Below are 13200 nucleotides of genomic sequence, written 5' to 3'. Positions count from 1 at the left end.
GCCTAGCGGCCAATGGGTGTAGAAAGGAAGTCCCGCCTTACATTTATAAGAGCCAATCACCTTTTAGAAACAACATCGCTGTCAATCAACTGGAGAAGGCGCAAGCGCATAGCTAAACCAGCATGAAAAACAGCGCTTTTTACGTCGTAATTTGAAATAAAGAAGCACAATTTATAATACCAGCGTTGTCATTATTTAACTGCTGATTTTAAATCTGTTCTTTGATCATAATCTTGACCAACCGTTTTGGAGATTTCGGTCTTTCCCCATTCAAATTGACTCGAGCTGGACTTTCATGCATGTTTACACCGAGTGGACTGACTTGCCTTGAAACGTACATTGATAACGTGCTAGAGTTTAAGGAGCCGGAAGCACTTTGTTCTGCGTTACATCCTGTGGAATAAGGATACATATTTGAAATGCTCCATGGCTTGATACTTTACGTTTTAAAAAAAACAAACAAATGTGAACAAAATGAATTACATGCCAGGGACTGCGAGCCTCATCGAGGATATTGATAGTAAGATAACGACAGTAAAACTGAATATGTTTGAATTCGCACAATTGAGATGCAGAGTTGAAGTTGTGTATTGATATTCGCTATTTCAGGCTAGTTGGTTAAATTATAGTCACAGTCAAAGCACATATTTGAGCTACAAATTAGAAGTTTTGCCCTCTTGACTCTTTCCGACAAATTAATCTGGCCAAATAAAGCAGAGTTTGTGAAGTGTGTGAATAATGGCCTGAATGCATGTGTTTGTGTCATCACACAGACCACACGCGAGATAATACAAAAGCCTCAAGTTCACAGTATGCATGTGACTAACGGTGCTTTTATTTTATTTTTTCCCACTTACCAGAAAAACACCTTGTTCTACTTCGTGATGGAAGAACATTGATTGGGATCCTTCGAAGCATAGATCAGTTTGGTATGTATAGAGGTTTTGCATTGTAAATTTTAAAGCAGCCTTCCAATGTGACAACTAATAAACACACACATATATATATATATATATATATATATCAATTTATTTATTTATTTAAATTTTTTACTTGAAGTCAGAAGTTTACATACACCTTAGCCAAATACATTTAAACATAGTTTTTCACAATTCCTGATATTTAGTCGTAGAAAACATTCCATGTCTTAAGTTATGATCACGTACTTAATTAAAATGAAATGTTAGAATGTGAAATGTCAGAATAATAGTTGATAGAATGATTTATTTCAGCTTTTATTTATTTCATCACATTCCCAGTGGGTCAGAAGTTTACATACACTTTGTTAGTATTTGGTAGCATTGCCTTTAAATTGTTTAACTTGGGTCAAATGTTTTGGGAAGCCTTCCACAAGCTTCTCACAATAAGTTGCAGGAATTTTGGCCCATTCCCGCAGACAGAACTGGTGTAACGGAGTCAGGTTTGTAGGCCTCCTTGCTTGCACACGCTTTTTCAGTTCTGCCAACATATTCTCTTTCAGATTGAGGTCAGGGCTTTATGATGGCCCCTCCAATACCTTGATTTTGTTGTCCTTAAGCCATTTAGCTACAACTTTGTAGGTATGCTTGGGGTCATTGTCCATTTGGAAGACCCATTTGCGACCGAGCTTTAACTTCCTGGCTGATGTCTTGAGATGTTGCTTCAATATATCCATAAAAAGTTCCTTCCTCATGATGCCGTCTATTTTGTGAACTGCACCAGCAAAAGCACCCCCACAACATGATGCTGCCTCCCCATGCTTCACGGTTGGGATGGTGTTCTTCAGCTTGCAAGCATCACGCTTTTTCCTCCAAACATAACGATGGTCATTATGGCCAAACAGTTACATTTTTGTTTCATTAGACAAGAGGACATTTCTCCAAAAAGTGCACTTACAAACTGTAGTCTGGCTTTTTTATGGCAGTTTTGGATCAGTGGCTTCTTCCTTGCAGAGCAGTCTTTCAGGTTATGTTGATATAGGACCCGTTTTACTGTGGATATAGATACTTGTCTACCTGTTTCTTCCAGCATCTTCACAAGGTCATGTGCTGTTGTTCTGGGATTGATTCGCACTTTTCGCACCAAACTACATTCATCTCTAGGAGACTCGTTCCTGAGCGGTATGATGGCTGTGTGTTTCCATGGTGCTTATACTTGTGTACAATTGTTTGTACAGATGAACCAGACTTGTTGGTGTGCACAATTCGTTTTCTGAGGTCTTGACTGATTAATTTAGATTTTCCCATGATGTCAAGCAAAGAGGCACTGAGTTAGAAGGTAGGCCTTAAAATACATCCACAGGTACACCTCCAATTCTGTACACCTGCTATCAGAAGCTAATGGCACTTTTCCACTGCACGTAATGGTTCGACTCGCCTCAACTCGCTTTACTCAGCGTGGGTGTGATTTATAGGCTGATCATCATAGTTGCACCGCCTCTACTGCCATGACATCATCTTAAACATGACACAAACTGACCAAAACAATACAATACATACACAAAACATTGTGCTGCATAAAGCAGTTGTTGCATGGTGATTTTACACAAGTGTAACAGTTAAATTGGCCTGGTTGTTTTAGAGGCAAGCTTCCAGTAGCTGGACAACTAAAGGGAAGCTTTCAAGCAGAGTATAGAGTTAACGTACCATCCTCAATCGTGGCTGAGTCCAGGGCACTCTCCCTCACATTGCTCACCGGTTTAGATAGTGTCCATTTGGTTGAACAACTTCCACTTTCCTTGATGGTTCTGTTGGTCTTTTCCCTAGCATACGGTGTAACAGCTGATACACTTCCTGAGAGACTTTTTTGTTACGCTAATCGCCAACGAGTGGACCGTCTGCACCTCGTTTATTGATCACTGTGTGGTTTTGCGCACAGCCATTTCTTTTATCACAATTCGAAATACTTGTGAACAAATTATACTGTTATCACTGTTGCAAACTTTAAAACTAGCGGGTTGATGTCGCGTGTCGGAAATCCAGTGACGCTTCTCCCTGACCAATCAGTGATCTGCAGGATTTTGACCTCACATTTAGTATCGGCTCGGCTTGCTTGTAACCTCTACAAAAAGTACCAGGTACTACCCACAGTGGAAAACCCCCAAAAAGCTAGCAGAGTGGAGTTGTACTGTGCAGTGGAAAAGCCCCATAATTGTCTAAAGACTTGACAATTATCTAAACTGATTAAAGTTACAGTTAGCTTAGTGTATGTAAACTTCTGACCCACTGGAATTGTGATTTAGTTAATTAAAAGTGAAACAATCTGCCTGTAAACAATTGTTGGAACAATTACTCATGTCATGCACAAAGTTAATGTCCTAAATTACTTGCCATATTTTATATATATATATATATATATATATACCTTCAATGCAGTGTAAGTCACACTGGATAATATTGTCTGCCAAATGCATAAATGTAAATGCAATGTGCATTGTAGAGCCTTTGATTTCAAATTATTTGTATAGCATTTTTCACATTGTCCCAAAGCAGCTTTTCAAAGAATAGTGTTTTTTTACACTACTGAGGCATTGTCCTATCTCAGTTTATGAACCATAGCCAAACATCACAGCTGCTGCTCAGACACATTTTGGAGACATATATTAGAATTCATCAGCTTTTCAAAAGTTCTTATTTACTTCTTATTGATATCACTAAACATTAACAATGTACTACACACTTCAGTTAAACAACTGAAGTAGTGCCTTCTCTGATTTGTTTTAAAGGGATTGTTCATCCAAAAATGAAAATTCTCATTTGCTCATACTCATGCCATCCCAGATGTGTCTGACTTGCTTTCTTCTGCTGAACACAAATACAAATTTAAAAGGAATATTTCAGCTCTGTAGGTCCATACGATGCAAGTGAATGGTGACCAGAACTTTGAAGATCCAAAAAGCACAAAGGCAGCATAAAAGTAATCCATACGACTCAAATCCACATCTTCAGAAGTGATATAATAGGTGTGGGTGATAAATAGATCAGTTATGAATTCCATTTGTACTTTAAACCTCCACCTTTGACAAACCCCAACCAGTAGGTGGCAATATGCACGAAGAATGTAAATGGTTAAAAAGCAAAAGAGGAATGTGCTAGTGTAGATTTATAGTAAAAAAAACTTCGCTCACAAAACACCCATCATATTGCTTCTGAAGTCATCTGTTTAACCACTGGAATCTTCTGGATTACTTTTCTGCTGCCTTTGTGTTTTTTGGAACTTCAAAGGCCTGATCACCATTCATTTGCATTGTGTGGACCAACAGAGCTGAGATATTCTTCTAAAAATCTTTGTTTGTGTTCAGCACAAGAAAGAAAGGTAAGAGGGTGAGTAAATGAGAGAATTAAAAAATATTTGGGTTAACTATCCATTTAAGTACATTATAGTAACTTCAGACCTATCGGTTTATAAGTGGATTACCTGCTTTTCAACTTTATTACAAAATTACCATTACATTTGAACAATTACCTGTTTTATTTATTTTATTGTATTTATTTCTCCACAGCCAATTTAGTTTTGCATCAAACAGTTGAACGTATCCACGTAGGTAAACAATTTGGTGACATACCTCGTGGGATTTTCGTTGTCAGAGGAGAAAATGTTGTTTTGCTTGGTGAAGTAGTAAGTACAGGCGGTAATTTTCCTGCTTGGAAGGATTTATGACAATACAAAGGCATGATGCTTCTGATTAAACAGTACTACTTAAGGAAACAAATACCCAACATAAATCTTCCTACAACTCTAGTATAATCTTGTTCTCCCTTTTAGGATCTGGATAAAGAACGTGATCAAATCCTCCAGAGAGTTTCCATTGAGGAAATTCTGGAAGAACAGCGGACAGAACAGCAAGCCAAGCAAGAGTCAAAGAGACTGAAGCTACAGGCAGTGAAAGAACGAGGATTATCAATCCCTAAAGCGGACACATTAGATGATTTCTGAAACAACTTTAAGTTTAGCATTTTTGATTTTTTTCTGTTTTATTGTATGGTTATGTTTGGTATGAGACAATCTGTCTTGACTTTGAAATCATTCTGCTATGATTGTTTGATAAGAGTTTTTCACTTGTTGCTCTAAAGGCATATTTTGAGAATTGCCCACCATCTATGATTCTTTACATGTGTCATAGGGAAATAGATGGACATACTGAAGCACTTGGCCTGTTGGCTTTTAGTTTAAAACATTAACAAAAGTAATCAAATAAAATAACTTTATTTCAGTGTTTACTATGATATGACACTATAGTTATTAAGTCAGTATATTATTTCCAACACATCACTGAAAATATTTTTGTTCTATTAAACCTTTTTTATACTGAAGATGTGTGTATTCTCATTGCCTCTCAGAAACTACATATGTTAAATGAAAATTAATATACTAATTTGATGTTAATTTTTTTTATAATGAAGGCAATTCCAGAAATTCTCTAAAATATATATATATATATATATCAACAGAAGAGGACATTTAGAGAGAGAGAGAGAGAGATGTTGTGCATGTGCTTGAGCAGTGGACTTATTGCTCAAAAGGCTTTTCATGTTAAACATGTCCTTGCATCAATCAGTAGCTAGGGGGTGACTTTGCATTTGCTTTATGAGGCAATTGTTACCAGAGAGGTGTATTGACTTAGCCAACAGTATTTTTACATAATGCTACAGAAAACACATTTGACTCATGCACATTTATTATTTTAGTTTCCTTAAGGTTGAGCTGGATGGTAACTTGATGGTGCTGATGTTTATATGGGCTTAAAAATCCTTCCTCAGCTCAAAGTGTTTTGTCTTTTCTTGAGAATACCTGCAATATAGAGAAATGTTGTTGTGGAGAACTACCCTATCATTTTTATTAAACAAGAGATTTGACCTTGGTTATTGTCAACAAAAAAAACGTGGTTATCGCTTTCATAATTTAGTTGTATTGAGCTTTGTTACAATCACGATGAGTGGTACTACATATATTATGATTATAGATCAGTCAGAAATACAGTTGCAACAAAACCCTATTTTTAGTTTGTTTCAGTGTTCTTTGGTGCATTGTAGCTATATATATTACAGTCAGCCTACTGGGCCGTTAGTGTAATTTTTTTAATGTTAAAATACTTTCTCCTATTCCATCTTAATATTTAGAGATAACTGTAAGCCACACATCAGCTGATTTGCTCAAAAGGTGTAAACAGTCTGGCACAATGATGCTTTCCAAAATTGCTGTTTTGGCTCAGTGGCATGAGTTTCCGCAGGACTATCTGTTTCTTTGACCAGTAAATGTTTCTTTAGCCGGAAAGCTGTTCGAAAACAAGGTTTATTCTTGCAATTCAGTTTTGTGGTGTAGAAATTAAACACTTAAGCTTTAAAAGTGCCGTAAGTGATTTTTCATGGAAAGGTATACGAAAACTTGTATTACTCCTTGAAAGATATTAATGAAATAAGTGCCATGAGATATCTCACCTCTTTATGACAGCACTATACTGTAAACAGCAAACAAAAATGTGTCCGCGGACAATGAAGCTTTCATTTTGCGCGTTCTCATAGTATTGTAGGTGTAGCAAATTATTGAGTTGATTTCCATTTTTATGTCATGTTGCTCATAACAGTTGACAGTTGAGGGCACTGTTTTGCTGCTGTTGCTTTTGACAACTGTTCCTAAAGCTCATTTGCTATCTTTGGAGTGCAGGATTTAAGAAAAAGGGAGCATGGCTAATCCAACGCCTCAGCTTGTGCAAATTCAAGATTCTTACAGCACTTTTAATGCCGATGGGCAAAACAGCTTTCTGTGCTTTAGCGCCACCAGTTGTACTTATTTTGGAAAAAGCAGCGGCTCCTAACATGTGAACAAAAGCTCAAATTTTATTGGTAGGGGTTGAGAAAAAAAAAATCAACACACTCACCATTAAAAAAAACAAACATACTTTGTCGATGTGCGAATGTTTGCTCTCTGTGTGAAAGACTCCATTGGAATCCACTGTTTCCTTTGAAAATATTCATCACCATGACAAATTGTGGCGAAAATTTGCGATGTTTGAAAAGGCCGGTGACGTTCAAGAGTTTATCTACATACCCTGTTCTTTAGTGTAATTCATATTGCAATTTAGGCCCTGCTTGAGAAAGAAAGAAAGATAAAAAAAGGCTTATAAAGAAATTTGTATTTCTAGACATTTTAAATTCTTCACAAAGGTCACTCAAGTTGTAAAAATTGTAAATGCTATATTCTTGAGTGACATTTTCGAATTCTATGAAAGCTCCGAATTAACAGTCGTGACGTCACGTAAAAAGAACCAATATGGCAGCAGCCTCAACAGTGAAAGGTAATAAACACATATTTCTGTTTGTTTTGTTATTTTATTATACCTGGAGCATTTTTATTTATTTGTTTTTTTTTTCTACAACATTTTGCAAGAAAATATAGAGGTTAATAATGAGTTTATGTCGTAATAAACATTTTGCTGTCATCAGCATTATAAGTGTTGTCATAAAAACAAATACCTTACAAGGTCTGAGGACGTAAATAGCTCCGAGTAGAATCAACATTTGCCATCTCGTAATTACAGTTATTCTGACATGACGCGAACACCCCATTAGCGAGATGTATTTGGCTGGTCATGTGATTCCAACATGGCAGCCCCCATGAGGGGGCCCTCTCCTTGTATATTAAAACAGCTTTTATTTATAAGGTTACTGATATGACTGTAGTCTTCATCTCATGTGAGTGCTCATTTGTTTATACATATATTGAATTACTATTCATTTCATTACAGAGTAAAACTACTAAGTGAACCTTATTATATATATATATATATATAAAAAAAAAAAAACTGTAACCATTCTCTTTGCCAGCTCCGAGTGAATGGGCGGGAGCGTCTTGAATGTACTGCTATCAAATATCTTTTGACAGCCATGCATGCTTGTTCTTCAAGGCTCGTGCGTCACAGCTGTATTTGAATACGCCTCTTCCAAATGCTTGTTGAATAGAAATGACAAGGAAACATGACAGCCTCCAAAGATGAATCTCAAATACCGTTATAATCGCGCGCTGGCTCATCCTTCCGAGCGCCACTCCAGTGCGGTGCAAGCTGTAAATCCGAACGGAGCCACGGGGAAAGCCGCTTGGGAGCAAGCCAAAAATTACAACTGAAAGAAGAAACCCAACCCTGCTTCGATTACGCACCGAGAGAGGGAGCACGCTGAATGTGTCAGCCTGTAGTCAGGGGCACTTCAACAACTCGTCTGTGACCGTGTACGCTACTTTATCCGTTTTCTGGTGTGTGTGAACCCTCAAAGGATGTAGACGTCGGCCTGCTACACTTCGCATAGGCATGCTCGTGTTTCATAGGCAATGCCTTCCCTACGTGTTCTGTGGCGCAAACTACGAAAGCCATGCTCGTATCTCAGTGATCCGTCCTCTTGCTTAGGTATACGCGTGCTAATAGTTTAAAATGCCTAGGTTTTGATTGAAACGTTTTTGCACGAACAGAAAATAGCAAATTCGGCTGGGAGGAGCAACTCTATCTACACTTCGGCTTCCACGGCAATATCATAGTGGGATTTTTTTTGATGGAGCTGGAGAATATTGTTGCAAACACGGTACTCCTGAAGGCCAGAGAGGGTAAGTGAGGAACATGAACACAATGTGATTTTCTGTTGTTTTTTAATCGCATGCAGTTCTGTAGCACGCGCACCGATATTTCAGCAAGAGAAGCCGCTGCTTGCTCTCTCGTGCACCTCTCGTGATGATGTAATCTCAGCACTCCAACTGGGGATGTTCAGAGGTTGTGCATTTTCTCCAAACAGTTTTTCCAACACACCAGGGGATCTTTCATCTTAAACCGACGTCATGATGCCAGCGTCATGTTGCTGTATCGTTTGACAGTTGATGCGTGTTATAGTTGACCCAAGCGAACGCCAAAACCCCATCATCCTGCCACATCCGCCTTGTAGTGATTTTAAAAAGACTGCTTGTTCGAGCAAACCTACAAGCTATTTCACAGAGCGCACGAATTCAAAACACATTGACATATATTTTCTGACTGAGGTACACGACGTGAGCTATGTGTAAGGAAATGGCAGATTTGTTACAGCTGGGCACCGCTAAACAGTTTACCACAAACACACAACTAGCCAATATGAATGTGGTTGGTCCGCTGTTAGTTGCGCAAGCAGGTCAACAGTCGACAAAGCATTGTGAAAAACTCTCGTCTTCGTTACCACGAAAACCACAACAACCGCCACTTCTTTTACTGTTTTTTTTGACGCAAGGCCTCGTCAGACGACCATTGTTCCTCTTTATTAAAATTTCGCTTGTTGAAGCTGTGTTGATTTCGACATGTTGAAGACACAATTCAGGAAAAGAGGGATTTTAATCTGTTTTGTCTTTTTTTATGGCATAGCATGGGACATTATGCTACATTATGGTCGACAGGGTCAGAAATTAAAGAGATGGTTCACACTAAAATGAAAATTCTCTCATCATTTACTCACCCTCATGCCATCCCAGCTGTGAATGACCGTCTTTCTTCTGAATACAATTTTTTTAGGTATATCAGCTCTGTAGGTCCTCACAATGCAAGTAAATGGGTAGCAAAATTTTGAAGCTCCAAAAATCACGCAAGTCAGCATAAAAGGAACCCATAATATTCCAGTGGTTAAATCTATATCTTCAGAAGTGATATGATAGGTGTAGGTGAGAAACTGATATAAATGTAAGTTCGTTTTTACTATAAATCTACACTTTCACATTCTTCTTCTTGTGTTTTTGCCAATTTGCATTCTTTGTGCATATCACCACCTATTGGGTGGGAAGGAGAATTTATAATAACAAAAGGACTTAAATATTGATCTGTTTCTAACCCAAATCTATCAAACATCTACTTTTATGCTGCCTTTATGTGCTTTTTGGAGCTTAAAAAATGTTGTTTGAAAAGGACTTCGTTATTGATCTTTTTCTCACCCATAGCGATGGTATCACTTTAGATGACATTCATTTAACCACTGGTGTCGTATGGATTACTTTTACTGTGACTGTCTGTGCATTTTGGAGCTTTAAAGATCTGGTCACTGTTCACTTGAATTGTATGGACCTACAGTGCTGAGATATTCTTCTAAAAATCTTCACTTGTGTTCTGCAGAATAAAGAAAGTCATCCACATCTGGGATGACATGAGGGTGATGATGAGAGAATTTTTCATTTTGGGGTGAACTATCCCTTTTCATGACAAAAATGCTGCTGAAATGGACAAAAATTCTCAGGAGATTCAAAACAATGTTGCAAAATTTGCCCTGTACTAAATTACTCTTTTAAGCCCTAATTGTACATAATATTCTTAATGTTTACAGTATGAGTTGATGTTGATTGAATTTAATGCATAAGAGGTAGTAATACAATCTAGGTATTCATTTTTGTGTTAATCAAATTATTAAATTTTATTTTACATAAAAGGATGACACCTTATATGTATAAATAAAGCCTAATAAAAGGTACAAAATGCCCCTGAACATCAAATCCATGAGGCAAATTTTGCCCCTCAATGGAAAAGAGAATTTCTGTCCCTGATGGACGACCTCATGGATGATGTAGCTAGTGTAAAAGAAACCAACCTTTTTAAATGCACACTTTATCCTTGCAGAAGCAATTTATAAATGTGTAGCCATAATGCTCTTGTCAGTGCAAAGCTGATTTGTTCCCAAAAGTGTGCATCATGGAAAATTCTAATAGATTCCTGGTGGGTCTTCAGAAGGAAAAGGGATTTATTTTGTTGTTATAGTAGTTTATTTTGAACACTATGTGGGTGAAGGTTCTGAATGAGACAGCAGTTATTTTGGGCTATCTATGAACAATACATTCTCAGTATTGGTACAGTTAGATACCAGTTACAGGTTATAGTTGTACCATGGTTCTTTTGTTTTAATCACATGGAGCCAAGCAATGCGCTATCATGTTCTTTTCAGAAAGCCCATTCTACAATTCAGTGAGTCATTCAGCATTTGCTTCTTACAGATTCTTGTGATTTGTAAAGGAATATTCTGGGTTCAATACAAGTTAAGCTCAATCGACAGCATTTGTGGCAAATATCAGGGTTACAGTGAGGCACTTACAATCAGGCGCGCATTAATGCACAGGTTTATACGGGCTGAAGCCCAGGGGCCTACAAGCGTTAAAGGTGTCCGTGTAGTGCTTGTTTAGTGCAGAGCAGTAAACATTATCCAATTTTACAACTTGACGATATAAACAACTATACAGCTCCAATAATGCACAAGTTTTAACAGAATAATTAATGTAAGTGCTTTTATAAAATTATAAGCTTCATATTTCTGCCTTTAAACTCTCCAGAAATGGGCCACAATCCCTTCCATTGTAAGTGCCTCACTGTAACCTTGATTTTAGGTTGTTTAAAGAAAAGGAGGAGATGAGTCGAAATTAGTTTTTGTGGTATAAACATTATGCCATAAATGCTGTCCATTGAGCTTAACATGTATTGAACCTGGAATATTCCTTTAATCTCCAACTACATCTCTTTGTGTCATTCAGCTTGCAGTCTGTTGTGATGCTTTAGAATCCAGTTATGGTATTGTTCAACCCAAAGTACAAAATGTGGAAGCAGTGAACCTTGTTAGCCATAGCTTCCACAAATGATTTTGCACCATTGGGCCCATTGAGTTCCCAAATTCTGGGCTAGGCCAGTAATGTTAGCTGCCTTCCTGGTCACGAATCTAACAGAATTAAGTTTATTGATAGAGACATTTTTTGGAATGAAATTATTTAAGAGGTTTTCTGTATTTAACCTACAGCATTTAAACTAGAAAATCAAAGGACAACTGGCATCCCAGAGTGTATTTGTTTTGTTTGTACGGGAATGTAGGTGTGTTTTCTAGATTGTAATTTAGTAGGTAGGGTACATTTCTCAAACTCCTTTTACAAATAATGATAAAAGCCTTTTACGAACATGTTTTGTGTCATGCTGCTGCTTTAATTCAAGATGAAATACAGTACATCAGGAAATGTGGCTTTTAAAAGTAGTCTTGTATTTATTGATGTGCACAGGCCTCTGTGTGCATGTGTGTGTGTGTGAGAGAGCACTTGTTCACTGAGGGTATGCTTTGTTTGCTCTGTCCTCAGACTGTGTAACTCTACATTATGTCCTTGTGTTTGTCACCCCCCATTTGTTTATCACGCCACGTTTATCACTAAAAATGTTAATTGTCGAATAGACGTTTGATCTTATTTAACATAAATGAGATCACATTAAACTCTAATGATGATGCACATGAGCAGCACTGCAGTTCGCGCCTGACTGAGGAGCAGAAGAATCACACCGATCACAGTCCAAATGCACTCTAAACTTTCCAAACAGCTTCAGGTCATGTAGATCAGAGTATGAGGGAATTATACAAAAATACCAAATAAGTAAATACCGATGCACACTTGTTGTGGAATATGTGGAGCTGGAGCTGCCGCTCCGCTGAAGCAAAACTTGCGTGTCGAGCATCTTTAAAGGAAACATCTTAAATGCAGATATATTTAAGCGTTATAGCTTTATTAAAGGTCAAATAATATGGAAGCAGATCGTGAAAATAACCACAAACTGGTCAGCGCCTCTTCTATGAGTTGCGCGAATGTCCTGATCTAAGGGAGAGAGATTGAAACTGCACCCGGCTGATGCACACTTAGTCACAGGACACTCACCCCTCAAGCGCGCACACTTGCTCCAGCTAGATTATAACATGATGGCTTGCTGCATTTCTTATCATGAAAAAAATTGGCAATACTCAGCTTTATTAATAAGAGAGAGTTAGCTTTTTTGTTAGTTAAAGATGGATTGAAGTGAACAGAAAGGTGATAGAAGGAAGTCTTTGCCCTTTTATACACTGCAATAAAATGTTTTTTTATTTGTTTTTGTTTTGGCTTGTTTTCCAATATAAATATCTAAAAATTCTTTAAAACAACATTTAGCAGCTATACAGCAGATTAATTTCTTTTTTTATCTGAGAATGTTGAATATAACTACAAATATTTTAAAACGTCTAAAAATCCTTTAAAAAATGATGCGTTAACATGAGAAGCAGCATATAAGATATTTAGACTTGCTTTTGGAGAATAGATCTTGAATATAAGTATATTTTGTCTTTACTGCACTTGCAGAAGTATAACCAATTGAAAAATACACGTACACTGGCGGCCAAAAGTTTGGAATAATGTACAGATTTTGCTCTTATGGCTTAAACTACTTCAAAGAGTTCT

At 37.4% G+C, this 13200-nt stretch overlaps 2 protein-coding genes across 3 annotated transcripts in view; both read left to right on the top strand.

Moving 5' to 3' along the window:
• The first annotated feature begins 366 nt into the window (after positions 1-366).
• On the top strand, positions 367-5286 carry lsm1 (LSM1, U6 small nuclear RNA associated). The gene is made up of 4 exons (XM_052108645.1): positions 367-520; positions 861-929; positions 4481-4596; positions 4744-5286. Exons 1-4 carry the CDS (start codon positions 475-477, stop codon positions 4912-4914), a joined length of 402 nt encoding a protein of 133 aa, XP_051964605.1. The 5' UTR covers positions 367-474; the 3' UTR covers positions 4915-5286.
• Positions 5287-8014: 2728 nt separating this feature from the next.
• The window catches only part of grk5l (G protein-coupled receptor kinase 5 like), a 63101-nt gene continuing 57915 nt past the window's right edge, over positions 8015-13200 (top strand). For both annotated transcript variants that reach the window (XM_052108647.1, XM_052108646.1), the window contains exon 1: positions 8015-8571. In XM_052108647.1, coding sequence (XP_051964607.1) covers positions 8520-8571 — 52 coding nt within the window. In that variant the 5' untranslated portion in view covers positions 8015-8519. The remainder of the gene's footprint in view (positions 8572-13200) is intronic.

This window comes from Xyrauchen texanus, chromosome 37 (assembly GCF_025860055.1).
Source record: "Xyrauchen texanus isolate HMW12.3.18 chromosome 37, RBS_HiC_50CHRs, whole genome shotgun sequence".
Lineage (NCBI taxonomy): Eukaryota > Metazoa > Chordata > Actinopteri > Cypriniformes > Catostomidae > Xyrauchen > Xyrauchen texanus.
This window is presented reverse-complemented; position numbering and strand designations above follow the sequence as displayed.